The sequence below is a fragment of the Phacochoerus africanus genome, chromosome 8, assembly GCF_016906955.1.
Source record: "Phacochoerus africanus isolate WHEZ1 chromosome 8, ROS_Pafr_v1, whole genome shotgun sequence".
Classification (NCBI taxonomy): Eukaryota; Metazoa; Chordata; class Mammalia; order Artiodactyla; family Suidae; genus Phacochoerus; species Phacochoerus africanus.
The window spans coordinates 62,137,745-62,165,644 of NC_062551.1; the positions used below are offsets into that span (position 1 = coordinate 62,137,745).

General features: G+C 46.9%; 1 protein-coding gene across 2 annotated transcripts; it reads right to left on the reverse strand.

Annotated features, from left to right (window-relative positions):
• Positions 1-13,270: 13,270 nt before the first annotated feature.
• On the reverse strand, positions 13,271-27,365 carry LOC125133614 (zinc finger protein 814-like). Of its 2 annotated transcripts, XM_047791945.1 has the most exons (3): positions 27,141-27,365; positions 23,083-23,209; positions 13,271-16,319 (listed from the first exon to the last, which is right to left on the reverse strand). In XM_047791945.1, exons 1-3 carry the CDS (start codon positions 27,168-27,170, stop codon positions 13,888-13,890), a joined length of 2,589 nt encoding a protein of 862 aa, XP_047647901.1. In that variant the 5' UTR covers positions 27,171-27,365; the 3' UTR covers positions 13,271-13,887. The 2 variants fall into 2 exon arrangements, with proteins under 2 accessions (XP_047647901.1, XP_047647902.1); XM_047791946.1 differs by lacking the exon at positions 23,083-23,209.
• Between the last annotated feature and the right edge of the window lie 535 nt (positions 27,366-27,900).

A 27,900-nucleotide genomic window follows, 5' to 3' on the forward strand; every position in this document is an offset into this window, starting at 1 on the left:
GGTTCTCCAACCACTATCCCTCAGTGCTCTGTGACACCCCTGCCAGCGGTGTGACCTAAAAAGAGTCAACTTCCTGATGCCTCAGTGTCCTCATCAGCCTGCAGAAACAAGTCTGGTTTGTTCGTTTGTTTGTTTTTTGCTTCTCAGGGCTGTACCAGGGGCATATGGAGATTCCCAGGCTAGGGGTCAAATCAGAGCTGCAACTGCCGGCCTACACCACAGCCACAGCAACACCAGATCCAAACCGTGTCTGCAACCTACACCACAGTTCATAGCAACGCCAGATCCTTAACCCACTGAGCGAGGCCAGGGATCGAACCTGCAACCTCATGGTGAGTAGTTGGATTTGTTTCCACTGTGCCACAATGGGAACTCCTACATTAGCATTTTAAATGTTTCCCAGAGTTCCTGTCGTGGCACAATGGAAACGAATCTGACTAGGAACCGTGAGGTTGCAGGTTCGATCCCTGGCCTCGCTCAGTGGGTTAAGGATCTGGCGTTGCTATGAACTGTGGTGTAAGTTGCAGACACGGCTTGGATCTGGCGTGGCTGTGGCTGTGGCGTAGGTCAGCAGCTGTAGCTAGGATTCAACCCCTAGCCTGGGAACCTCCATGTGCCACAGGTGTGGCCCTAAAAAGACAAAAAAAAAAAAAGTTTAAAAATAAATAAAATGCTAATGTAGGAGTCCGTGCAGGGGACTGGATCTGGAGTCACCACAGCTGTGTCTGGGATTCCATCTCCCTGGCCTGGGGTCTTCTATATGCAGAGGGCAGAACCACAAAAGAAAAAAAAAGCTATTGTAAATCCTGTGCTCTCTCTGTTCAAATCTCTCCATTTGAATCTCTCCTTCATAGATCCTAACAACAAAGAAACAACCCTCAGACCGACAGTCCAGGCCTGAGTCCACTTCACATTCTGTCTTGCACAGGATGGACTCCAGGAGTTCCCGTCATGGCTCAGCAGAAACAAATCTGACTAGTAACCATGAGGACGCAGGTTCAATCCCTGGCCTCGCTCAGTGGGTCAGGGATCCAGCATTGCCATGAGCTGTGGTGTAGGTCACAGACAAAGCTCAGATCTGGTGTTACTGTTGCTGTGGTGTAGACCAGCGGCTACAGCTCTGATTCGACCCCTAGCCTGGAGAACTTCCATATGCCAAGGATTAGGCCCTAAAAAAAAAAAAAAAAAGAAAAGAAAAAAGACAAAAAAAACCCAAAAAACAAAAACAAAGACGGACTCCAGGCTTCTGGGATCCACCTGCCTTGCATTTGACCATCGGGCCTTTGCACTTGCGAGTCCCTCCCCTGTAGCCTCTCCCACATGACATGACACTGTCCATCAGAAATAGAGCCCCACCCACGACTGCCTCGAAGTTCCAGACACCGGGGCCTGGGCTGCAGGCACCACGGGAGCAGGCGCCCCACGTACTCAGGGCTCTAGTGTCTGCTGGGGTGAGGGGGGTGAGGGCCTGAGGTGGGTCCCACATCGAGGCTGCCCTCAGGCTCTGCAGCAGGAGCAGCAGGAGAGGAGGGGGACACGGGCACCGCGGTCCCTATCCCAGGTCAGGTGTGAGCACCTGGATGGCATCTGTGCAGCGGGGACAGCGCCCTCCTCGTCCTGTCACATCGATCCGGACACCACTCTCGAGTCAGAAGGGATCCAGAGGGGAGTGGGAAGGGCCCACGGTGAGGATGCAGGAAGTCCCACCCCTACGAGCTGTGCCTGAAATGAAATCTGCCTACTTTCTGCGAATTTGTTGGCTATTTGTTTTATGCTGAACGTTCTGGTTAATGTGGTTCTGACAGATGCACAAGCCCTGGATGAAGGCTAATCCTTCCAGATGGTCTAAAATCCCCAATGAGCGGCGCAGGCTAACTGGAAAAGGGGGCTCCAGTTCTAAGGCTAACTCTGGTTTTAATTTTCTGAAAAACTTCCATATGGTTTTCCACCAAGAGTGTACGAGGCTCCCTTTTCTCCATATCCTTGCCAATGTCCTTATGGTCTTTTTGATGAGAGCTATGCTGACAGAAACAAAGTGGTAACTCATGGTTCTGACGCCCTTTTCTCTGATAACGATGCTGAGCATCCTTTTCTGTGCCTGTTGGGCCTCTGCATGTCTTCTTTGGCAACACGTGGATTCAGGTCCAATGCCATTTTTTAATAGGGTTGTCTGCTCTTCGGAGGTTGAGTTCGGTAGTGGTGCTCCTTCGGCACGTGAGTCTGATTTCGGATCTGACCGCTTCACTGAAGCTGGCTATCCTTTGACATAATCCTTCAGGAGCAGGAGTTGTTTCTCTGAAATGCTGCTGGATATTTCAGCCCTTGGCTTATTCCTTTGGAAGGGCTAGTCTCTGGAAACCAGCTGAAAGAGCCCCTGGGCTGGCTCCACTACAACGAAGCTGTTTCATTTGAATTAGCTGGAACTGGCTTGGAAATGGTTTGAACTGAGCTATTTGTGCTGTAAGCTGCTTACCCCATTTGAAAATTGTTCTTTATAGAGAAAAACCCTAGGAAGGTCCTGTGGCACAGAGCATCAAGAATCCAGTGTTGCTGCAGCTATGGCTCAGGTCGCAAGGGCAGCACAGGTTCAATCTCTAGCCCAAGAAGTTCCATATGCCCACCCCCCAAAAAACAAACAAGCAAAAAAAGAGTTCCCGTTGTGGCTCAGAGGTAACAAACCTGACTAGTATTCATGAGGATGATGGTTTGATCCCTGGCCTTGCTCAGTGGGTTAAGGATCAGGCATTGCCATGGACTGTGGTGTAGGTTGCAGATGCAGCTCAGGTCTGCCGTTGCTGTGGCTGTGGTATCGGCCAGCAGCTGTAGCTCCAATTCAACCCCTAGCCTGGGAACTTCCCTAAGATGAGGGTGTGGCTCTTAAAAAAAAAACCCTGAGCATGGGATCTCTATTTCATCCCGCCTCCTCTGACCGCCCTGCCAGCCAGCCCTAGACTCTGGCTGACTGTATATTTAAAAACTCTACAGGAAAGTTCTTGCTGTGGCTCAGCAGGTGAAGGACCCAACTTTGTCTCTGGGGATGTAGGTTCAATCCCTGGCCTTGCTCAGTGGGTTAAGAATCTGACTGCGGCAGCTAGGGTCTCTGCAGAGGTGTGGGTTCAATCCCTGGCCCAGTGCAGTAGATTAAAGGATCCGGTGTTGTTACAGCTGTGACTCGGATTCAAAACCTGGCCAGGAACTTCCATGTGGCTCCGGGGCAGCCATAAAATTAAAAAAAAAAAATTAAGCTTTCTGAAGATTCAGGGTAAACCTTACACTCCCTGGAATAAAGCTGAGCTGTAAGCTATAGTCAAAGATTTCCCCCAAGTAACTGAAGATAAAGATTTGCGAGGAATTTAGTGACTGAAACTCATCAACACGGCTTCTCTGACTTACGGCAGTTAGTTCAGACGCTCGTCAGTGAAGGCCGGGCCTGGCATTGGGTGAAAAGCACTAATGAGAAAAGTCCGAAATGTCTGGAGAATTACAACTGAGTGAATTACAACTTTGCTCAGGCAACTGTTGGGCGATTTCCCTGAGCAAGTCCTAGTGCTTTTCTAAAGTCTATTGATTAGAAAAAAATTTAGACTTGTACACAAAAAGCTGGTAAGCCTCTTCATGACTGTTACAACTGACTTCAGATTGTTTTTAAAGAAAATTCTGGAATTCCCCTGTGGCCTAACAATTAAGGATCTGGTGTGTCATTTCTGTGGCTTGGGTTCAATCCCTGGCCAAGGAACTTCTACATCCTACGGATGCAGCCACAGGGAAAAAATGGTAGAACTTGTGAAAAGTGTTCTTAGCACAACAAAAACTAAATATTTAGGGAGTTCCCGTCGTGGCTCAGTGGTTAACAAACCCAACTGGCATCCATGGGGACACAGGTTTGATCCTTGGCCTTGCTCAGTGGATTGAGGATTCAGCATTGCTGTGAGCTGTGGTGTAGGTTGCAGACATGATTCAGATCCCAAGTTGCTGTGACTGTGGTGTAGGCCGGCAGCTGTAAATCCTATTTGACCCCTAGCCTGGGAACCTCCAGATGCCTTAGATGTGGCCCTAAAAAGCAAAAAATAATAAATACTTAAATTTTTTTTTGTCTTTTTTCCATTTCCAGGGCCACTTCCACGGCACATGGAGGTTCCCAGGATAGGGGTCTAATCGGAGCTGTAGCCGTCGGCCTACTCCAGAACCACAGCAACTCAGGATCCGAGCCGCGTCTGTGACCTACACCACAGTTCACGGCAACGCCGGATCCTTAACCCACTGAGCGAGGCCTGGGATCGAACCCGCAACCTCATGATTCCTAGTCAGATTCATTAACCACTGAGCAACAATGGGAATTCCCAAAACTAACTATTTAATTTGAGTATTTGGAGTTCCCATCGTGGCGCAGTGGTTAACGAATCCGACTAAGAACCATGAGGTTGCAGGTTCGATCCCTCGCTCAATAGGTTAACGATCCGGCATTGCCGTGAGCTGTGTGTGGTGTAGGTTGCAGACGCAGCTCGGATCCTGAGTTGCTGTGGCTCTGGCGTAGGCCGGTGGCTACAGCTCCGATTAGACCCCTAGCCTGGGAACCTCCATATGCTGTGACAGCGGCCCAATAAAGTGGCAAAAAAAGGCAAAATAAATAAATAAAAATAAAATAAAATAAGTATTTCCTGGAGTTCCCATTGTGGCACAGCGGAAACGAATCTGACTTGGAACCATGAGGTTGGGGGTTCCAACCCTGGCCTTGCTCAGCAGGTCGAGAATCCAGTGTTGCCATGAGCTGTGATGCAGGTTGCAGACACGGCTCTGATCTGGTGTTGCTGTGGCTGTGGCTGTGGCCTAGGCCGGCGGCTAGAGCTCCGATGAGACCCCTAAACTGGGAACGTTCATATGCCACAGGTGTGGCCCTAAAAAGACAAAGAGACCAAAATATATAAATACATATATACATACATACATATTTCCTATTTAAAAAAGAAAGGAGGAGTTCCCGTCGTGGTGCAGTGGTTAATGAATCCAACTAGGAACCATGAGGTTTCGGGTTTGATCCCCGCCCTTGCTCAGTGGGTTAAGGATCCGGCAATGCCATGAGCCGTGTAGATGCAGCTTGTATCCAAAGTTGCTGTGGCTGTGGTGTAGGCCAGCAGCAACAGCTCTGATTAGACCCCTAGCCTGGGAATCTCCATATGCCGCGGAAGCGGCCCTAGAAAAGGCAAAAAGCAAAAAAAAAAAAAAAATAGATGCTAATTCCACCTGGGTAGCTCTTAACTCTGTGTTCATTAATAATTGGCCAAACTGGGAACTTCCCCTTCTACTAAAAAGAACCAGGAGTTACCACTGTGGTACAACAGCCAGCCAGGCACGGTAGGCTAAGGATCTGGCCTTGTCGCAGCTGCAGCTTAGGTCACAACTTCAGCTCAGATCTGATCCCTTATCTGGGAATTCCTTGTGCTTCAGGGCAGCCAAAAGCAGGGCACAGGGCGGGGGGATGGGAAGAACCAGGATAGGATGGGAAACTACGTCCACTTGGATTTTTTTAGTCTGGCAAACCAGGTCCCAGACTCCAGATGAACCACCTCCAAGGAAGACAATCAAAATTCTATTATCAGGTAGTTCCCATCATGGCACAGCAGAAACAAATCTGACTAGTATCCAATGAGGATACAGGTTTGATCACTGGCCTTGCTCGGCAGGTCAAGAATCCAGTGCTGGAGTTCCCGTCGTGGCACAGTGGTTACGTATCCGACCAGGAACCATGAGGTTGCGGGCTCGGTCCCTGCCCTTGCTCAGTGGGTTGACGTCGAAGACACGGCTCGCATCCCGCGTTGCTGTGGCTCTGGCGTAGGCCGGAGGCTGCAGCTCCAATTTGACCCCTAGCCTGGGAACCTCCATATGCCGCAGGAGCGGCCCAAGAAATAGCAAAAAGACAAAAAAAAAAAAAAAGAATCCAGTGCTGCCATGAGCTGTGGTGTAAGTCGCAGACGTGGCTCAGATCCCGGGTTGCTGTGGCTCTTCCATAGGCAGGTGGCTGTAGCTCCGATTCGACCCCTAGCCTGAGAACCTCCATATGCCACGGGTACAACTCTAAAAAGCAAAAAAAATAAAAGAAAAAGGAAAATTCTATCTTCAACTCCAGCAAATGAAGGCTCCCAAATGAAACCGTAACCTTCCTAATTCCTGCTATTGTCACAAACAGCCAGGACATTGGAAACGATTCAATCACTAGAGGCATGCTCAGCCCTCTAACCAGCCTTTCCAACGTCCTTCTAATTCCCAGTGACAGGGCTCCAAGGAACTACAAAGGCTTTTTCCCAATCCCCCCTCTTAATCACCTTGGAGGAACACTTCAACTGGGGACGCATCTCTTCCAGTCCTGACCTGGAGCCACACTCTCCGTGCCCAGCTCCACAGCTATAAAGTAGCCCCTGCCTTGAAATACTCAGTTCTAGTATTGGGGATCTCTGACTAACCTCAAAAGATTCCTGTCTTTGAAGGAATTCCCTTTTGTTTAGCTCGGGTGAGTGATATAGACCCCCTTTCCTTAGTTTCTCCACCCCTACCCATTTATCACACTGAGACTTCACAGAGGAGTATCATGCTGGAATTTTTTTTCTCCCCAAAGAGGGAAATAATTATAGAACTTTACAGCAGTCATCAAAGTAACCAGTGAATTAAATGACCCTTTAAGATCTTTGATTTGTCGCATCTCTGCTGGTACTTGAGCAGACTTTGGAAACACTGACCATCTGTCCCTACTGAGTCAGCTACCACTTTCCTTATGGACAAAATCTCCAACTGATGTTGGCAGAATTTGGCCTCAGAAAAGGAAAAACAAGATTGGAAATTCAACAACTGGTTTCATAAAAGAGAAAGCTCTGGCTTGGACCAAATAACAACCCAGACCTAGGAGAGATGCTAAAATTCCCACTGGTTACCACTGTCCATGCACTGAATCACTGGGTTGCTGAAAAAACCAGAGCCTTCATGAGTCAACATTGGTGGGAAAACATGAACCAGGCAGAAAAAAGTGCCTCCCTCACTTGCCCCACTTTTCCCAAGCATAAGCCACCTAAGCCGATTGTACCACTCCTGGATATTTTAAATGGCCTAATGTACCACTTGAAGAAACAGATGGATTTCATACAACTTCCTTTGTTTAACAGATATGAACATTTCAGTCTTTTGTCTTTTTAGGGCCACACCTAGGATATATGGAGGTTCCCAGGCTCGGGGTCAAATTGGAGCTGTGGCTGCCGGCATACAACACAGCCACAGCAAAGCCAGATCTGAGCCACATCTGCGACCTACAGCTCATGGCAACGCCAGATTCTTAACCCACTGAGTCAGGCCAGAGATCAAACCTGCATCCTTATGGATAATAGTCAGACTCATTTCCTCTGACCCACGATGGGAGCTCCTAAAATATTTCAGTCATGGTCTTTATGTTTCTCACTGGACTGAATTCTTCCCTTGCAGACGCCCTCCTTTGTGGATAATGTCCTTTTGGAAAAGACTATGCCTCCCTGGGTATCTCCACTCAAGCTTCATAGTGACTGAGGAACCCATTTTACTGGTCAGGTGCTTCAACATGTCTGTGTCGTTTGGTCAGTTCTACAACTTTCACTCTGCTCACCAATCTCAAAGCTTCAATTTAGTCAAACGCACTAACGGCTTTAAGACTCAATTGGCAAGATTCGTAGAAGCCCTTCGAATACCTTGGGTACAAGCACTGTCGTTGGTCCTTATAAATCTCAGATTCACCTCTTTTGGGACTCATAAACCCTCACTCTCTGAGATAGTCACAGGATGCACAATGCATTTGGCATCTGCTTCTTTTGACCCACGACTGATGAAAGGAGAGATACTCTAAAATGCATGGTTCTGATGGCTCCCATTAAAAATAACCATGTTCTGGAGTTCCCGCTGTGGCTCAGCAGTAACAAATCCAACTAGTATCCAACAGGACAAGGGTTATACCTCCGGCCTTACTCAGTGGTTAAGGATCTGGCATTGCCATGAGCTATGGCATAGGCTGGCAGCTACAGCTTCAATTTGACCCCTAGCCTGGGAACTTCTATATGCTAGGGGTGTGGCCCTAAAAAGAGCCCCCCACAAAAAAAAATTTAAGAAAATAAAAACAGCCATGTTCTGGAGTTCCCTGGTGACTCAGGTTACTGCCATGGCAAAGGTTCAATCCCTGGCCTGTGAACTTCACATGCCATCAGCATGGCCATTAAAAAAAAAAACAAAAAAAAACAAACCACAAACAAGTGTTAGGAGAGCAATCTTTTCAGAGTGGGCCCTCAGGAAACAAAGGCCTCAGGCATAATATTTTGTAACCTGGAGAAAAAGCTCTTCACCTCCAGAACACTCTGCAACCTGGCTAGGAAGGTCCCTGTGAAGTACTGCTAACCAGCCCTTGTGCTACCAAAATCCAAGTAACAGACCGCAGGATTCACATGACACCTAAAGTGCCAAATGCTCACTGGATCTGCATATCAATAGGTGACTTGAGCATAAAGATTTCCCAGAACTGGGAGTTCCCGTCGTGGCACAGTGGTTAACGAATCCGACTAGGAACCATGAGGTTGCGGGTTTGGTCCCTGCCCTTGCTCCGTGGGTTAACGATCCGGTGTTGCCGTGAGCTGTGGTGTAGGTTGCAGACGCGGCTCGGATCCCACGTTGCTGTGGCTCTGGCGTAGGCCGGTGGCTACATCTCCAATTCAACCCCTAGCCTGGGAACCTCCATATGCTGTGGGAGCTGCCCAAGAAATAGCAAAAAGACAAAAAAAAAAAAAAAGATTTCCCAGAACTGAAGCAGAGGACATCTGATAAGACAGCTTTCCCAAGATATCTCAATCAGGCCTGTTATTGGAAGTGTGTCACCAAAACTTTGGTGATAGCACTACTTTTTGTATGATCGCCAATGTCTATGACCTTGAAAATACATCAACTTTAGATAAAAAGTGCATTAGATTCAAATGTGACCTAAACAGGTTTCTAATCTGTGCACTTTTCCTCTGATGTGAAATACTACACCAAGTAAAGGTCTTTCCTGATACAGAGGGACAAAAAGCCACCAAAACTGGAAAACCTGCCTTTTGATTGGTGACACCATCAGAGAAAGATCTTGATCAAAGGGGAAATTTTTAAAAAGTTAATAAATAGAAGCCTTAATTAAACAGTTTGGAGACCAGAAAAGCGAGCTCTCATGCCTTGCCATGTCCACCATGAAGAAGAAAGACCCCTTTCCCAGCAAGGACTCAGCCAATGAAAAGCCAAGGACTCTTCAATACAGCCCTCCAACTTCCCTTTCCTCTCCTCAAAAGCAGCCCCTTCCCTTGCCCTGCAGTAACCTGCATGTGCTTTGCTATAGTTACACACCCTGATTCGCAACTCTCTGCTATCAAAGAAGCCCATCTTTACTGGAGAAAAGCTGTTTCAGTCAACAATCTGGTATTATCAACACTGATCCAGAGACCTGGCCTGTGGCACACACAACCAGGAACACTGGGCCTGAGTATTCTTTTCCTGTTAAACTACACAGACAACCTGTCAACTTGACTGGAAGTAGCCTAAACAAACAAAACCTACTAATAAAGCCTGGTAGGTATGCTTGTAAAAGGGGTAGGGCGGGCACATGGCCAGACAAGGTCCTGCCTGGCCAACAGTCAGCGGAGCAGTGGTCCCCAAAGCCAAAGTCTCCCTGGGTCTCAGTCAGCAAGATCTAGACCCCATCTGAAGGCTTGACCCATGTGCCAGCAAAGTCACCCTGTAGGTGGCTGCCCATGAGGTAGCTATCACGGCTGGCAAAAGCGCCAGGACAGCGGCGCTCTCGGCAACAGCTAGCCAGGTGGCCCTGCAGGGAGCAGCGGCCCACACATTCCCTGAGGAGCAACAAAGGCGGAGGCGACCTCTGGCCCAGCTTGCAGGCGAAACATTAGCCTGCTCTGACATCTGTGGGATGCTCCTTGAGTCTCTTCTACTGTTACCTTTAAGAATATTACACTTTGGAGTTCCCGTCGTGGTGCAATGGTTAACGAATCCGACTAGGAACCAGGAGGTTGCGGGTTCGGTCCCTGGCCTTGTTGCTCAGTGGGTTGACGATCCGGCGTTGCCGTGAGCTGTGGTGTAGGTTGCAGACGCGGCTCGGATCCCGCGTTGCTGTGGCCCTGGCGTAGGCTGGCGTCAACAGCTCCAATTAGACCCCTAGCCTGGGAACCTCCATATGCCGCCGAGGGAGTGGCCCAACAGATGGCAAAAAGACAAAAAAAAAAAAAAAGAATATTACACTTTTAGGAGTTCCCTCATGGAACAGAAGGTTTGGAATCTGGCATCATCACTGCAGCAGATGGGGCCACTGGTGTGGTGTGGTGTGGGTTCGATTCCTGGCCTGGGGGCTTTCATGTACAGTGGGTGCAGCCAAAAAGAAAAGAAAAGAAAAGAAAAATATTGCAATTTTAGATAAAAAGTTGCTGAACAAAGAATCATTGCGTTGTTGGAGGTTTACAGGAACATCCTGACTAAAGCTATGTGAATAGCTGCAAAAACAAAGGATCCAATATCAAGCTTGCAACAACTAACATCCCTCCCTCACCTTGCCTTTTTTTTTTTTTTAGGGCCACAGGTACAGCATATAGAAGCTCCCAGGCTGGGGGTCAAATCAGAGCTGTAGCCGCCAGCCTATGCCATAGCCACAGCAAAGCCAGATCCGTCGTGTCTGTGACCTAGGCTACAGCTTGCAGGAACACTGGATCCTTAACCCCCTGAGCAAGGCCAGGAATCAAACCTCATCCTCATGGATACTAGTTGGGCTTGTTTCTGCTAAGCCACAATGGGAACTCCTCAAGTTGCCTTTAAATGGCATTTGCATGGAGTTCCTGTTGTGGTTTAGCGGGTTAAGTAGCCAACCAGAATCCATGAGGATGCAGGTTTAGGATCCAGAGTTGCCCCAAACTGCAGCAGAGGTCACAGATGCAGCTCAGTTCTGGCATCGCTATAGCTGTAGCTGTGGCATAAGCCAGCAGCTGCGAATCTGATTTGACCCCTAGTCGAGGGAACTTCCATACGCCAGAGGTGGGGCGTTAAAAAGACAAAAAATTATAAAAACAAAAAAAAGGGATTTGCTGAAAGCCTTCTCATTTGTTCAGGTTTCCCTTAAGTTATGAGCCACCCATCTCCTGGCATGACCCTGCAATAAGCTTTTCTCTGCTCCAAACTCTGACGTTTCAGTATTGTTTGGCTTCACTGTGCCTCGGGCACACAGACTTGCATTCAATAACATGCTCAGATTTGGAGACGTTTGAGTGGTTTACCTGAGGTTATAAACATTTGAACACCCAGGCAGCCTGAGGCTAGGAAGAGAAAAATCTAAACAAAATCAATCTAATTTTAAAGGAGATAAAGGATAGACATCACTGGAATTGAGCAGTCTTTCTGTTGCAACTGGTGGAGTCCCTGGTGGCTCAGGGGGTTAAGGATCCAATGGCGTCACGACTGTGGCATGGTCTCAGTGCCTGCCTGGCACAGGAACTTCAGCATGCCACAGGAGCGGCCAAGAGTATAGCAACTGGTTTGTCACTGGCTGGTTGTATTGGCCAAGTATTTATGGCAAAGCCCCAAATGGGGCCTGATGTTTGTGCAACACAAATGTCTGGCCATGGCTATCACCAGGTGGTAGGGTTGCTGCACCCTGGGTTTTTCCTGGGCAAAGTGGAGAATCCATCTCACAGTAACAACTGCCAACCTCTCAATTCTTGGTGGGTACACTCTGTTTCTCACTCGTATGGTCATTTGGCTGCTTTTCCATCACCTCCATCACACTGGAGGATGTGAGAGCGCACCCAGCCAACTTTTAATAAATTCATCCAGCCAGCCTCAAAGGACAGCCAACAAAGACAGCTTTGGACATGTCTCTTGTCTCATATGGAGACACGAGTGCCATTATCCACACAGAATGTTGTGTTCACCCCAATAAGTCGGCTAATGTCTTGTGTATTTTATCACACAATGACAGACACCAGTGATCATGAGTCTTTGGTGGAAAAAATAACCAGTGATTGTGGAATTGTTATCTCTTCTTGTATCTGTCTTCAGTGCAACCAGGTATCTGCCAAAGGAGCCACCTCCATGCCAGCAAAAGCTCAGGTTGGCTGATGTGAGCATGCTGTTGAAAAGGGAAGCTCATGACAATGCAGAGGGTCACTGGGAAAGGGGAGATAGGTGCCAAAGTGTTGGAAGTCATTGAATGGATTTGACTGCCCACTGACCAAACTGGACCTCACCCTGACTCATCCTCGGAACGTGCATTTGCTGGTGTTCCCCACTCCCTGAAGTGGCTCCCAGGATACAGGCTTGAGACAGAAATGTGATGTTGAGATTACCTGGACATAAACCTGACTGAACTCAGTTAGGGCCCCTCCACAAACTTATAAGATTTGGTGGGTAGACAGGGAAAACAACACACCTCTCAGCCACTCAAGACAAACTTCCAAAGTTCCTGGCCGATTGAAACTGCTAACTACCAATCTCAAGTGGTCTGCCTCTTTTGTTGATCTCTTTCTCTTTCTTTTTTTTTTTTCTTTCTTCTTTTACAGCCGCCTTGCAGCATATGGACTTCCCCAGTCAGGAATGAGGTCCGAGCCAGTTGCAACCTACACCACAGTTATGGCAATGCCAGATCCCTAACCCACTGTGCTGCTGGGCTGAGGACTGAACCTTCGTCCCAGTGCTCCAGAGATGCTGCCAATCCCATGGTGCCACAGCAGGAACTCATTGGTCTCTTTTTCTAATGATCCTCAAAAAAAAAAAAAAAGGTAAACGCCATATCATCTGCATGTCTCAATCAGGAACTGAGCCTCTGGGAGCTCCAGCAAGTCACTTAGAGATTCCCTGGTGGGAAATCCAAACTAGAACTCAGTGCCTGGCAGCATGGGCCTCTCTAAAGGTGGCCCCACAGCATCAGCTCAGACCTCAAGAGTCAGGAGTGAGAGGTGGCTGGCCTCAGTGTCATCACAGGTGCACTCAACTCACAGGGAATGGGCACCTCAGCCCTTCAGCTCCTCAAGAGGCAAGGAACAGGAGCTCGCCTTATCCCTAGGAGCTCACTGGTAACAACATAAATTTGGCACCAACTGGCAAGTCATTTTTTTGCCATCAGACTATTCTCCCTGAGGCACAGAAGAGTTCCACAAAAACTGTTCACCCTTCAGGCCTGTGGAGCCCAACTCTTCTTATAAAAAACCTCACACAGTAAATTGAACACCCAAAACAAGAGGCCTTAAACAGTAAGACATTCGTATTATACAAACCAAAGAAATGTGTGTGGTTACAAACAAGTCCAATAGTTTGTGTTGCTAAATTGGAGGCTGGAAAAATTCATCAGATGAGAACATGTCCCTGCAAAAAGTGGTCCTCTGCATGTTCTCAGCCAAACTCGTGTGATATTCTCTGGGTCAACACTCCTTCAGGCTCTTTTACGAGGAGTCAGAAAGGAACACCAGCCCTGGAGGGGGTGGGCTATTCCTAGTTTGTTCTAACACACAGAAGAAGTCAATTTCCCTGCATGAAGTGAGGTGGTGACTGATGCACACTATGTGGACCTGCCAGGTGGTAGAGGGGAAGTGGCCTTAACAGCACAGATGGCAGTGACATAAATCTGGGAATAGCCCTGGACAGGTTAGAAAGTGCAACAGTCACACAAGTTCTCAGCATAACTGAAACATAAAAGGAATCTCCTCTCTGTGGACAAATGCAGATAGGAGACTGGACTCCAAGGGATGGCTCTTCAGTTTATTCCAGTGTTGCTACCCTCAACACGAATATTGCACATTGCCTTGCACATCTAAGGCCTTTCTCCAGTGTAAACTCTACCATGTATAATGAGGTGAATTTTTTTTTTCAGGAATTTCCCAAATTCCCAGCACAAATAAAGCTTTTCTTGTGAACTCTCTGATGAGAACGAAGTGTGGAACTGGAGATAAAAGATTTCCCACACTCGCTACACTCATATGGCCTCAATCCTGCATGAACCCTCTGATGATAATGAAAGCCAGCCCGAGACAAAAAGGACTTCCCACATTCACTGCATTTATACGGTTTTTCTCCAGCGTGAGCTCTGCAGTGGTCAATGAAATAAGAATTGGATCTAAAAGATTTTCCACATTCACTGCACTCATAATGCCTTTCTCCAGTGTGAATTCCTCGATGATAACGAAAGTTCTTCCGACTGTGAAAAGATTTCCCACATTCATTACATTTATAAGGTCTTTCTCCTGTGTGAACTCTCTCATGTACAAGAAGGTGACATCTCTCCATAAAGGATTTCCCACATTCATTACATTTATAAGGCCTTTCTCTTGTGTGAACTCTTCCATGTCGAATGAGTGCTGATCTCTGGGTAAAAGACTTGCCACATTCCTTACACTGATGAGGTTTGGATCCTGTGTGAACTCTTTGATGCTGAACAAGTACATAGCGCTTCACAAAAGATTTCCCACATTCATTACACTCAAAAGGTCTTGACCCAGTGTGAACACCCTGGTGATAAAGGAATCCGGGTCGAGATAAAAAAGACTTCCCACATTCACTGCATGTATAAGGCTTTCCTCTACCATGAACCTTCCAGTGTTCAGAGAGGTGAGATTGATGGATGAAGGATTTCCAACACACGCTGCACTTGTAAGGCCTTTCTCCTGTGTGAACCCTCTGGTGTAAAAGAAGTTTACACTTCTGGATGAAGGATTTCCCACATTCGTTACATTCATAAGGCTTTGATCCACTGTGAACTCTCTGATGATAACGGAAGCCAGAGCAAGAGGTAAAAGACTTCCCACATTCACCACACTCATAAGACCTTTTTGGACCATGAACTTTCCAGTGTTCAGAGAGGTGAGATTGATGGATGAAGGCTTTCCAACAAACAGTGCACTTATAAGGTCTTTCTCCTGTGTGAACCCTCTGGTGTAAAAGAAGTTTACACTTCTGGATAAAGGATTTCCCACATTCATTACATTCATAAGGTTTTGATCCACTGTGAACTCTCTGATGATAACGGAAGCCAGAGCAAGAGGTAAAAGACTTCCCACATTCACCACACTCGTAAGACCTTTTTCCACCATGAACTTTACAGTGTTTAGAGAGGTAAGACTGACAGCTAAAGCATTTCCAACACACACTGCACTCATAAGGCCTTTTTCCTGTGTGAACTCTCTGGTGGAGAATGAGTATTGAGCTATTGAGAAAAGATTTCCCACATTCACTACATGCAAAAGGCCTTTCCCCTTTATGTACTCTCTGGTGTAGGATGAGCACCAAGCTATTGGTAAAAGACTTACCACATTTGCTGCAATCATAAGTCCTTTCTCCTGTGTGAACTCTCCAGTGTACAATGAGGTAAAATTTTCGTCTAAAAGATATCCCACAATGCATACACTCATAACGCTTCTCTCTATCATGAACTACCCGTTGTCGAATTAGGAAGGATCTAGGGCTAAAAGAGTGTGCACATTCCCTGCAAAGGTAACAGTTTTCTGCAGTGTGACTTCTCCAGAGATAAAAGAGGACAAATTTTTGGTTAAAGAATTTCCCACACTTGCTGCACTTGTACTGCTTTGCCCCAGGAAGAACTTTGTGATGCCGACTGAGCATTGAAATCTGGCTGAAAGACTTGCTACCTTCACCATACTCATGAAACCTTTCTCCAGTGTGCACTCTCTGGTGTAGAACCAATGAAGATTTGTACCTGAATGTGTCCCCACATTCATGGCACACAAAACATTGTATTCCAGTGTGGACACCTTGGTCCTGAACAAGCGCATGTTTGGGGTCAAAGGCTTTCTTGCATTCTCCCTGGGTGTGATGACTTTTTCTGCTTTGTAAAGTTGCCTCACACTGGGTGGTCTTGTTTGGCTTCTCCTTGGTGTGAATGGCCTGGTGGTGGAGATGTCCTGAGGTGGCCAGAAAGTCCTTCCCAACTTCCTCACAGGTAAAAGGCTTCCCAGAAACGTGGAGTTGGTAGCTCTTCACAAACAAGGCCCTGTCTATGCTATTTCTGAAGGACTTCTCTTCCATGTGCTGCTCCTGGTGTTTTTGAAGGTTTGCACTGAAATGAAATAGTTTCACACAGACTCTATACTGGAACTCTTTGTGGCTGTGTTGTGTTTCTTCAAGCTCAGCCAAGCGAAAAATACCTCCCAAGGCCAGACTACACTTTTCACAGGGGTGGTTCTTCTGGGAAAGTGAAGCTGCCTTGAGAGTCCTGGCCTGGGACACGTCTCTAAACATGCTTGGTTGAAATGGTGACTCTGCATCCTCTGCTCCACAGCAGCAACCTGAATGCAAATAAATGCTGGTGAAGGATGTGTTGACTTCACAGGGAGGGGGCAACATCATCATAAATGTGACACGTCACATCTAGGAATAAGTCTATGGGAGGCTTTTCCAGAAAAGAGAGTTATAATTCCATTGCAAAAGTGCCTACTGGGCATTTCTGGGTCTCTATGGTGTCCTTCACCATGGAAAGGACACAAGAGTAGGGTGCATCACAGAGAAGAGAGGCATATTCTAGAACTTGTTCACATGCCAAAGGATTCCTGCAGAACCCGTTCTGCTGATGACGTGAGGCCGTGTAAAAGCTTATGTCCAAACCCAGGAAAAACCAATTGCAATAGAGCAGTTGCTGTTTGATGCCCATATATGGACACCTGTGAGCTAGTGCTGCAGAGCCAGAGAGGAGGAGGTATGAGAGAAATGGCCAAGATATGAAGTCCAGAAGGATGGGGGCCTATTCCTAGGCTGGAAGTCAAAGGAGATGTCACAAGGTTGTAAAACAGACTAGTCAGCAAAGCATCAAGAATTGGGAAGGAAATCGGAGGCTTTGAAAGAGAAGAAAAAAAAGTAAAAAACAAAAAACCACTGGGAAGAAAAAACAGAAGTGGGCTATGGCTCTGGAAATGACCCAAAAATGCTGGTTAGAAACATTCCTGGTATGATCTGAGCATAATCCTAACATCAAACCCTCCTGAGCTTCATCAAGGCCATGGACCTGTGACTTCACCTTCCAGCCTTGGCCATTGAGAAACCTTAGCATCTTTGGTGCCTCCTAACCTAAGCTGACAGAGCTGCATTGTGATTACATGGCTAGTGCCTCCCCAGAGCCCAAACCACCACACTCCACATACCAAATCAAATAGCAACCAATGCAAGGTGGGTCTTTCACAATCAAAACCACCCCATGAAGTCTGGAAGGAGTGCATGATCCACCAAATGCAAAAAGATTAAAAAAACAGCTTTATGAAACTTAAAAAATCAAGGAAACATGACATTTCCAAAGGAGTATAAGTTTCAAGCAAGTGAACCCAGAGAAATGCAGATCTGCACGCTACAGGACAAAGAATTCAAAATAATTATTTTAAGGAAGCTCAGCCAATTCCAAGAGGATATAGACAATTTGATGAAACCAAGAAGATAATACACAAATCAAGATGTTCTGAGACGGGGAAAGGGAAAAAAAAGAACTAAACAAATCCTGAGCTAAAGAACACAATGAATTAAATGAAAAATGCAATAGGGAATGCCAACTGCCAACTTGATCAAGGAGGAGGAAAATCTGTGATCCTGAATCAGGTGATTTCAAATCATCCAGCCAGAGGAGAAAAATGCCTATGTAGAACTATGGGATACCGTCAAGGGGAATAATATCCCATTGTGGGAGTGCCAGAAGGAGAAATGAGGGAGAAAGTAACAGAAAGCCTATTTAAATAGGTAAAGGTCAGAGTTCCTATTGTGGCGCAGCAGAAACCAATCCGACTAGGAACCATGAGGTTGTGGGTTCGATCCCTGGCCTCACTCAGAAGGTTAGGATCCGGCATTGCTGTGAACTGTGGTGCAGGTCACAGACACGGCTCAGATCCTGGGTTGCTGTGGCTGTGGCATAGGCCAGCAGCTGTAGCTCCGATTGGACCTCTAGCCTGAGAATCTCCATGGGCCATGGGTGCAGCCCTAAAAAAAAGCAAAAAAAAAAAAAAATAATAATAATAATAAAATAAAGAGGTAATGGTCAAAACAGGGAAATCAAAAGAGGTGTAGATATCGCAGGTCCCCATACAGATTCAACCCAAAGGGATCTTGACTGAGACACATTATAATAAAAGTCTGAAATGTCAAAGGAAAATAGAATTTTGCATATAGCAAAAGAAAAGAAACTCATCACATACATGGGACTCCCCATAAAGACATAAGTAGACTTCTCAGCAAAACCATGCAGGTCAGGAGAGAGAGTAGGATATTAAATTCAAAATACTAAAGGGGGGTGGGAGGGCATCCCTAGAGGCTCAGCAGGTTAAGGATCCAGCTTTGTCACTGCTGTGGCTTGGGTTACTGCTGTGGCACGGGTTCAACCCCTGGCCCAGGAACTTCCACATGTTGTGAGTGTAACAAAAAATAAAAAATAAAATACTGAAGGGAAAAAACTGCCAACTAAGAATGTTTTATCCAGCAAAGTGCCCCTTTAGAAAGGAAGGTGAAATAAAGACTTTTCTACATAAATAAAGTTGAGGGAGTTTATCAGCATTTGACCTGCCTAACCAGAACTTCCTGGGCCAACAAGTGAACCTATACAGTTAAGAGCAGTAACCAGAGCCACAGCAGTGACACCGTCAGATCTTAACCTGCTGAACCACCAGGGAACCTAAATAGCCTATACTTATGACAGACAAACTAGATTTTAAATCAAAACCTTTCGGAGTTCCCGTCGTGGCGCAGTGGTTAACGAATCCGACTAGGAACCATGAGGTTGTGGGTTCGGTCCCTGCCCTTGCTCAGTGGGTTGACGATCCGGCGTTGCCGTGAGCTGTAGTGTAGGTTGCAGATGCGGCTCGGATCCCATGTTGCTGTGGCTCTGGCGTAGGCCGGTGGCTACAGCTCCAATTAGACCCCTAGCCTGGGAACCTCCATATGCCGTGGCAGCAGCCCAAGAAATTAAAAAAAAAAAAAAAGAATCTGGTCCTCGCACAGGCTGGAACCGTGCTGAGGGTTCGAGCCCTGGCCCAGGAACTTCCAATGCCCTGGTTATGGCCAAGAAGAAAAGAGTAAAAAGAAATGAAGAAGGAGACATTACAACTGATATTTCAGAAATACAAATGTCAAAAGAAATTACTATGAACAATTAAATCTCAACAAACTGGACAAACTAGAAAAAATGGATAAATTCTCTGAAACAGATAACATATGAACACTGAGTCATGAAGAAATAGAAAATCTGAATACGTCAACAGCAAGTAAGGAAACCAAGTCATTAAACAAAAATCTCCAGGGAGTTCCCATCGTGGAATGGGAACCATGAGGTTGCAGGTTCGACCCCTGGCCTTGCTCAGTGGATCAAGGATCCAGCATTGGCCATGAGCTGTGGTGTAGATTGCAGACAGGGCTCAGATCTGGCGTTGCTGTGGCTGTGGTGTAGGCCAGCAACTGTGGCTCCGATTAGACCCCTAGTAGCTTGGGAACCTCCATATGCCACCAGTGAAGCCCTATAAAAACAAACGAACAAAAAACAATCTCCCAATAAGATAAGCAACAGAAATACATTATTTAGTACAAGGAATATACTAATGTTAACTTTAAGTGGAATATAACCATAAAATATCAAATCACTATGTTGTACAACTGAAACTAATATATTACACATCAACTATATTAAGGTTTATAAATTATATAAATTTATAAATTAATATATTTAATTAAATATATAAATATAATTAATTACTTAATCAACTTATTAAATAACTAATCTTATTGAATAACAATTTGATAAGCTAAATAATTCCATTAAATATCATATATTTAATATTAAACATATAATAACTTGTCATTAAATTAATCAATATTCTAATAATCCACAATACTAAATTAACAATAAAAAAATCAATTAATTGATGATAAGTCTCCCAATAAAGAAAAGCCCAAGACCAGATACATTCATTGGTGATTCTAACAAAGATTTTAAGAATTAACATCCACTCTCCCGAAACACTGAAGAAGAAAAAACATTTCCAAACTCAATTTCCAAGGTGACCATTACTCTGACACCAATGCAAGATATACAAACTACGAGAAAGGAAAATCTGATGTCAACTTCCTTGATGAACATAAAAGGAAAAATCCTCCCCAAAATACTCAACTGCTCATTCAACAATCTTACACTATGATCAAGTGTGACTTTTTTCCTTGGATGCAAAGATAATTCCTCATATGCAAATCAATAAACATGATACACAACATTAAAAGAACAAATGGCAAAAATCATATGATCATCTAAATAAAACAAAAAAGCAAGCACTTAAAACTGAGTATACTTTACGGAGTTCGCACTGTGGCGCAACATAAACGAATGCAACTAGTATCCATGACGATTAGAGCTCAATCCCTGGCCTCAATCAGTGTGTTAAGGATCTGGGTGTTGCTATGAGCTGTGCTGTAGTTGCAGGTGTGGCTTGGATCTGGCATTGCTGTGGCTGTGGTATAGTTTGGCAGCTACAGCTCTGATTTGATCCCTAGCCTGGGAACTTCCATATGCCCAGGTGCAACCCTAAAAAGACAAAAAACAAAACAAAAAACAAAACAAAAAACATGAATAATTTTGTTTTTTCCTGTGTGACTGCAATGATAATGTCAAATCCTTAACCCAATGAGCCAGCAAGGAACTCCAACATATGAATAAAAAATGAAAGATCTGCACTCCCAAAACTGTAAGTGGAAGATTTGGGAGCTCCCGTCGTGGCTCAGTGGTTAACGAATCTGACTAGGAACCATGAGGTTATTGGTTCCATCCCTGGTCTCGATCAGTGGGTTAAGAATCTGGCGTTGCCATGAGCTGTGGTGTAAGTCGCAGACACAGCTCAGATCCCACCTTGCTGTGGCTGTGGTGTAGGCGGGCAGCTACAGCTCCAATTGGACCCCTAGCCTGGGAACCTCCATATGCCACAGGTGCAGCCCTAGAAAAGACCAAAAAAAAAACAATTTTAAAAACACAAACAATTTGAACTCTGAAAACTATAAGAGACTGATCAAAGAAATTTACACCAATAAATGAAAAGATATGCAATGTTCTTGTAATGGAAGAATTAGTGATGTTAAAATGTCCATATTATTCAATGCAATGAACAGATTCAATGCAATTCTTACCAATATTCCAAAAGAATTTTTCAATAAAATAAAAAATGGGAGTTCCCATCGTGGCGCAGTGGTTAACGAATCCGACTAGGAACCATGAGGTTGCGGGTTCGGTCCCTGCCCTTGCTCAGTGGGTTAAAGATCTGGCGTTGCCGTGAGCTGTGGTGTAGGTTGCAGACTCGGCTCGGATCCTGCGTTGCTGTGGCTACAGCTCCGATTCAACCCCTAGCCTGGGAACCTCCATATGCTGCGGGAGCGGCCCAAGAAATAGCAACAACAACAACAACAACAAAAGACAAAAAGACAAAAAAAAAAACAACAAAACAGACACACGGAGGAATGGAATAGAATGAAGAACACAGAAGAAATCGCAGGTACCTATGGTCAACTGATCTTTGACAATGACAACAAAAAAACAATGGAAAAAGGATAGTCTCTTCAATAAATATTAGGAAATTCCTGCTGTGGCACAGTGGGTTAAGGAATCGGGCACTGCCACAGCTGTGGCATAGGATGTTCTTCAAAGAATTCAAAATAGAACTATCATATAATCAAGCATCCCCGCTTCTTGGTATAGAGCCAAAAGAAATGAGATATGGGAGAGAGACAACTTTTGGTCTTATGTTTGCTGCAGCATCAAAGACAATATATCAGATGTGGAAACAATATAAGCACCCATCTACAGATGAACAGATAAAATAAAAATGGTATACACACACACATGCACACCTGGAATATTATTCAGTCTTAAAAAAAAAGGAAAGGAGTTCCCAATGTGGCTTCGGCTAGCAAATCCGACTAGCATCCATAAGGACACAGGTTCGATCCCTGGCCTTGCTCAGTGGGTTAAGGATCCCGAGTTGTCTTGAGCTGTGGTGCGGGTCACAGACGCGGCTCGGATCTGGTGTTGCTGCGGCTCTGGCGTAGGCCGATGGCTGCAGCTCCAATTGGACTCCTAGCCTGGGAACCTCCATATGCCGCGGGAGCGGCCCAAGAAATAGCAAGAAGACAAAAACAAAAAAAAAAACCAAGAACAAATCAAACAAACAAACATAGGAAACCTTGGAGTTCCCATTGTGGCTCAGTAGTAATGAACCCAACCAGTATCCATGAGGACACAGGTTCAAACCCTGGCCTTGCTCAGTGGATTAATGATCTGGCATTGCCATGAGCTGTGCTGTAGGTTGCAGATGCAGCTCGGATACTGTGTTGCTGTGGCTGTGGTGTAATCCAGCATCTACAGCTCCAAATTTGACCCTTAGCCTGGGAACTTCCACATGCCGCAGGTGTGACCCTTAAAAAAAAAAAAAAAAGCAAATCTTGTCATAGGCAACAACACAGATAAACCTAGAGGGCACTAGGCTAAATACTCTGTGATACCAAGCGTATATTGAATTTAAAACTAACGGACAGAAAATGCTGAACTCACAGAAATAGAGCAGAATGGCAGAGAATGGGGAGGATGGGAGAAATGGGAGCCTGTTGCTCAAAAGGTACAAACATTCAACTGTAAGACTGATGTCGTCTACTAAAATCACTTCAAGGTTCCGGGCTGCAAATTCTTCCCTCTGAGGGTTCAGTACTGCAGATACTGCGGTTGCAGGGGAGAGAAGAGAGTATGAGTCCCTTCTGTGGTATAATGGGTTAAGACTCCATCTGCAGAGGCTCGGGTCGCTGCAAAGGCTCTGGTTCTATCCCTGGCCCGGGAACTTCCATATGCTGTGGGGGTGGCCATAAAAAGGAAAAAAAAAAAAAGGAGGGGGAGTACAAACAACCAGCTACTGACCACAGCAACTCCCAGAAAGCTGAGGAAACAAGCAATGCTGGAGCTCCACACACGATAGGGACAGAGTGTGCCTGGGAAAAGGGGATGAGGCCGGACACAGAGCTTAGTGCAGGGCACTGGGAAGGCTATGAGCATCTTACCCAGGGAGGATATAAGTGAAAAGTTTTGCAGCATCACATCGTGGTACAGGCGTCTCTGAGCCTCATCAAGGAGCCTCCATTCATCCCGGGAGAAGTAAAGGGCAACATCTTCAAAGGTCACACTGTCCTGTCAACATGGGGACAGATGAAACGATGAATTTTCTCTCTCTGAAAACCCAGTCCAAAGAAAAAGAAACAGAAACAGAAAAAGAACAAGAAAACAAGAGTTCCTCAGCAGAAATGAATCTGACTAGTATCCATGAGGACAAAGGTTCGATCCCCGGCCTCACTCAGTGGGTTAAGGATCCAGCATTGCTGTGAGCTGTGGTCTGGGTCGCAGATGCGGCTCAGATATGGTGTTGCTGTGGCTGTGTCGTAGGCCAGCAGCTGTAGCTCCGATTCAACCCCTAGGCTGGGAACCTCCATATGCTGTGGGTATGGCCATAAAAAGACAAAAAAAAAAAAAAAAAAGGAAAGGAAAGGAAGAAGAAAGCAAAGAAAAAGAAAAAAATGAAGACACAGTCCATCACATCTACCCCACTCTCATCCTCCTTCCAAGCTCCCCACCTCAGAGCAGATGCCAGTCCCTGGTGCCACTGATGCCCACTCCCCCTCCGGGTCCCACTAATCACCATGTTCAGCCTCAGCAGTAACCGACAGGGGGACATGGAGATGCCATGTGAGCTCTGGGCCTGGTGAGCCGAGCCCATTCCTCCTGTCAGGTGATGCCCCTGGGGTCTCCCACATTGTACCTACAAGACACAGTCCAACCTGGGCTCATGCTTCACCACTAAGGCCCCAAGAGCAGGGCCTTGGGGCCGTCAGCTCACATGACCCATGTTCATGCACTTCGTTCTGGAGACTCTCTAAGGTCATCATTCCCCAAGGTGACACTCCCACACGTCTGCCGCCCCCCTGCTCTACAACAAGGCATCTCCCCGGAATCAACCCTTGGCACAGAGCTTCCAGAGAGGGACTGACATTCAAACGCAATCCAGGACCACCCCAGACCTCTGATGAATCCCAGGGCCAGGGAGAGGCCCGAGTGCTGCTTTGAAGGCCTCCCCACCTGCTTCTGACCCTTGCTTCAATATTAGCCACTCAGAACCACATGTGGATTACAGACACTCATGACTCTCTTCTACGTTTGTGACGTAACATCTGCCCCTCAACAGTCACAACCCCGCGCTCTCTATTCAACCTTCCTTAAAACCCCAGCCCTTACAGTCTCCCTGCCAGGCACAAGGACTCTCACAAATGACATTCACCCCAGTCCTTACCCACCAGCAAGACCGAAACACCCAGATCTTATCCAGGCTCATTGCGCAACTCTGGTGAACCTGGACTGCAGTGAATTAGCAGGAGCCGTGGTCCCAGTATGAACTTGGCTGAATTACTTCTCTGTCTCCCAAGCCACACCTTGCACCCCCTCATCTCGTGGATACCTTGGCCACCTGCCAGACCATTCCAGGCTGCCCCTCCCCTGTGCTCGTTATACTCAGGAATGTCAACCAGGTGTAAAGGAAGCGAGCCACTATTCAACACACACCCTAGTCTTTCTGACCTGCTAACAGCATTACAACTAGAACCTGCACTCCATTTTAGAAATGTCATCCACAGATTCACTGGTCCTTACAAGAGCCGCTACTTTTGAGAGTCTCCATCCTTAGCCCTTCAACAGATGTGTCCAGCTGTCCATCTGACGCCTCCACTCACTGTACTCTGAAACATCTCAGACCCCAAACCAGGCCAAAACAAGACTTCTGAGATTCCTCAGGAAAGAAACCTACCAACAGCTGCTACCTCCCATTTGATGAAGGATACATCCCTTCACCTGCTAGAACCCAAACCACCAGAGTCATTCCTAATCTCTACCTCTTTATTCTCTCTGCAGTTCAGAGAATCCCTCAATTGCAACATCCACTATCCACTTGCATCTTCTTCTTTTTAAAGAAACATGAAATGTATTTATCTATTTTTGGCCATGGCATGTATCAGCTTGATTTAGGATCTCTGCTCCCAGACCAGGGACTGAACCCCAGCCACAGAGATGAAAGTGCTCTGTCTTAACCACTAGACCACCAGGGAACTCCCTTGGCCCTTTTATTAAAATGTACCTAGAGGAGTTCCCGTCATGCCTCAGTGGTTAACAAATCCTACTAGGAACCATGAGGTTGAGGATTCGATCCCTGGCCTCAATCAGTGGGTTAAGGATCCAGTGTTGCTGTGGCTGTGGTGTGGGCCGGCAGCTACAGCTCCGATTAGACCCCTAGCCTGGGAACCTCCATATGCTGCGGGTGCGGCCCTAAAAAAAAAAAAGACAAAAAATAAATAAATAAAATAAGAGGTATGTAGAGTTGGGAGTTCCCTGGTGGCTTAGTGGGTTAAGGATCTGGTGTTGCCAGTACTGCTACTCAGGTTACTGCTGTGGTATGCATTTGATCCCTGGCCTGGGAAATTCCACATGCCACAGGTATGGCCAAAAAAATAAAATAAAATAAAACATACCTAGAATCCAAACTTGTCTCCCACCTACATGGCCACAGTTCTGGTCCTTCAGCACTCTTCTCGATTATAGCAGTAGCCTGCTCTTGGGCTCCTGGCCCCATTTCTTCTTTCTTTCTTTTTCTTTTTCTTTTTTTGCATTATAGGGCCCATCTGTGGCACAAAGAAGTTCCCAGGCTAGGGTCCCACTGGGAGCTACAGCTACCGGCCTAGGCCACAGCCACAGCAACACCAGATCCAAGCCACATCTGCAACCTATACCACAGATCATGGTAATGCTGGATCCTTAACCCACTGAGAAAGGCCAGGGATCGAACCCACATCCTCATGGATCCTAGCCGGGTTCCTTAACCACTGAGACATGAAGGGAACTTCTTCTTTTTCTTTTTAGGGCCGCTCCAACGGCATACAGAAGTTCAGGCTAGTTGTCTAATTGGAGCTATAGCCACCGGCCTATGCCACAGCCACAGCAACGTGGGATCCAAGCCTCGTCTGTGACCTACACCACAGCTCATGGCAACACAGGATCCTTAACCCACTGAGCAAGGCCAGGGATGGAACCTGCAACCTCATGGTTCCTAGTCAGATTCGTTAACCACTGCACCACGATGGGAACTCCACTAGTTGGATTCTTAACCCATTAAGCCAACAGAAACTCTCCCCTACTCTTTGTTATTAAAAGCCACTTGCTGTACCCTGTTTCCAGTTCAGCCACACCTCCAAGCATGTGTACGCTGGATCAGTTCCTGAGACAACCAGCTATGTCGGTTGATACTGGTTGTCAGGAATGGGAACACCTCTACTTACCCTTGTCCTGCACTCAGAGCTTGAGGATACCCTCAGGGCCCCCATATCCAAGAGCTAAGACTGTATCAAAGGAAGGGTCTCAAGACACCATAATACTCAGTGAGGCACTGGGTCACCCTCTCCTGCCTTTTTTAAGATCCCTAAGTGCTTTTTCAACCGTCAGAACCTGTGGGAAGGGGAAGGCAACCATGGCTGGGCTCCTTGGGTGCAGGACTTCCGTGTAATCCCATCCACCCCTGAAACCTGGTGACCACATTTTAACTGACTAATCTCTTCAGAGCCGCCTCTTATCAGATCTCTGACTTTGAATAAGGATTCCAGCTCTCTGTGCCTCACTGTGCCTAATACGCACCCTCCAGGCCGCTCCGTTTCCCAGCAGCATTTTGGTAACTTTTAAAACCCTAACATGTAACGTGTCCTTCTTCTGACACTAACCTTCAAGGCCTCCAAGTCCCTCAGAAAAATAAACAGCCACTCCTCCTCACTCTGTTTCCTGCAGACATCAGATGGACCCCAGGTTTCCCGGATCCTGGCGTCCCTTCCAAGCCTTTACACCGACCAGCCCCTTCCCCTGCAGCCTCTCCCACGCGCCATCACACCGCCTTCAGAAACTGGGCGGCATCCACGACCGCCTCGCGGTTCTGGACACCGGGGCCTGGGCCGCAAGCACGGGAGCAGGCGCCCCGCACTCGAGCCTTTAGTGTCTGGTGGGGGAGGGCGGGGAGGGCCTGAGGACGAGCGTTTACCTGAGGCGGGTCCTTCAGCACCGCTGCCATCGGACCCTTGTGGGTGACACAGGCCAGTAGCGGCGGGCGAGGAGGCGGACGCGGGCACCCCGGCAGGGTCGCGGGGCCTGGGGGACAGCGCCTCCTCCTGAACCTTCTCCGTCAGGACACCTCTGTTCCGCTACCGCGGCGGAGCCAGAACAGACCCAGAGTAGCCGGAATGGCGGCTTGAGCAGATGGGGCAGGAAGCCCCGCCCCTATGCGAGGAACCTGCCCGGAAATGCCTTACCCTAACCTTTCATTGGCTCCCCCCAGCGTAGGTCCTTCTGGGTAATGTAGTTCTCCTGGCTCTGGCGGTTTCCCACAAAAGGTGTTCGTTTATTTCTTTTTGTGGCGGCACCCAAGGCAAGCGGAAGTTCCCCGGCTAGGGATCGGAAACACGTCCACGTAGCGACTGAACCAGAGTGATAACGCTGGATCCACTGCGCCGCAAGAGAACTCGGGGTGCGCTCTCTCTCTCTTTTTTTTTTTTTTTTGGTCTTTTGTCTTTTTAGGGCCGCACCCGCGGCGGCATGTGGAGGTTCCCAGGCTAGGGGTCTAATCGAAGCTACAGCTGCAGGCCTAAGATAGAGCCACAGCAGGCCAGATCCGAGCTACACCACAGCTCACAGCAACGACGGATCCTTAACCCACTGAGCGAGGGCAGGGATCGAACCTGCAACCTCATGGTTCCTAGTCGGATTCGTTTCCACTGTGCCCTGCGCCTTTTTTTTAAATTTTT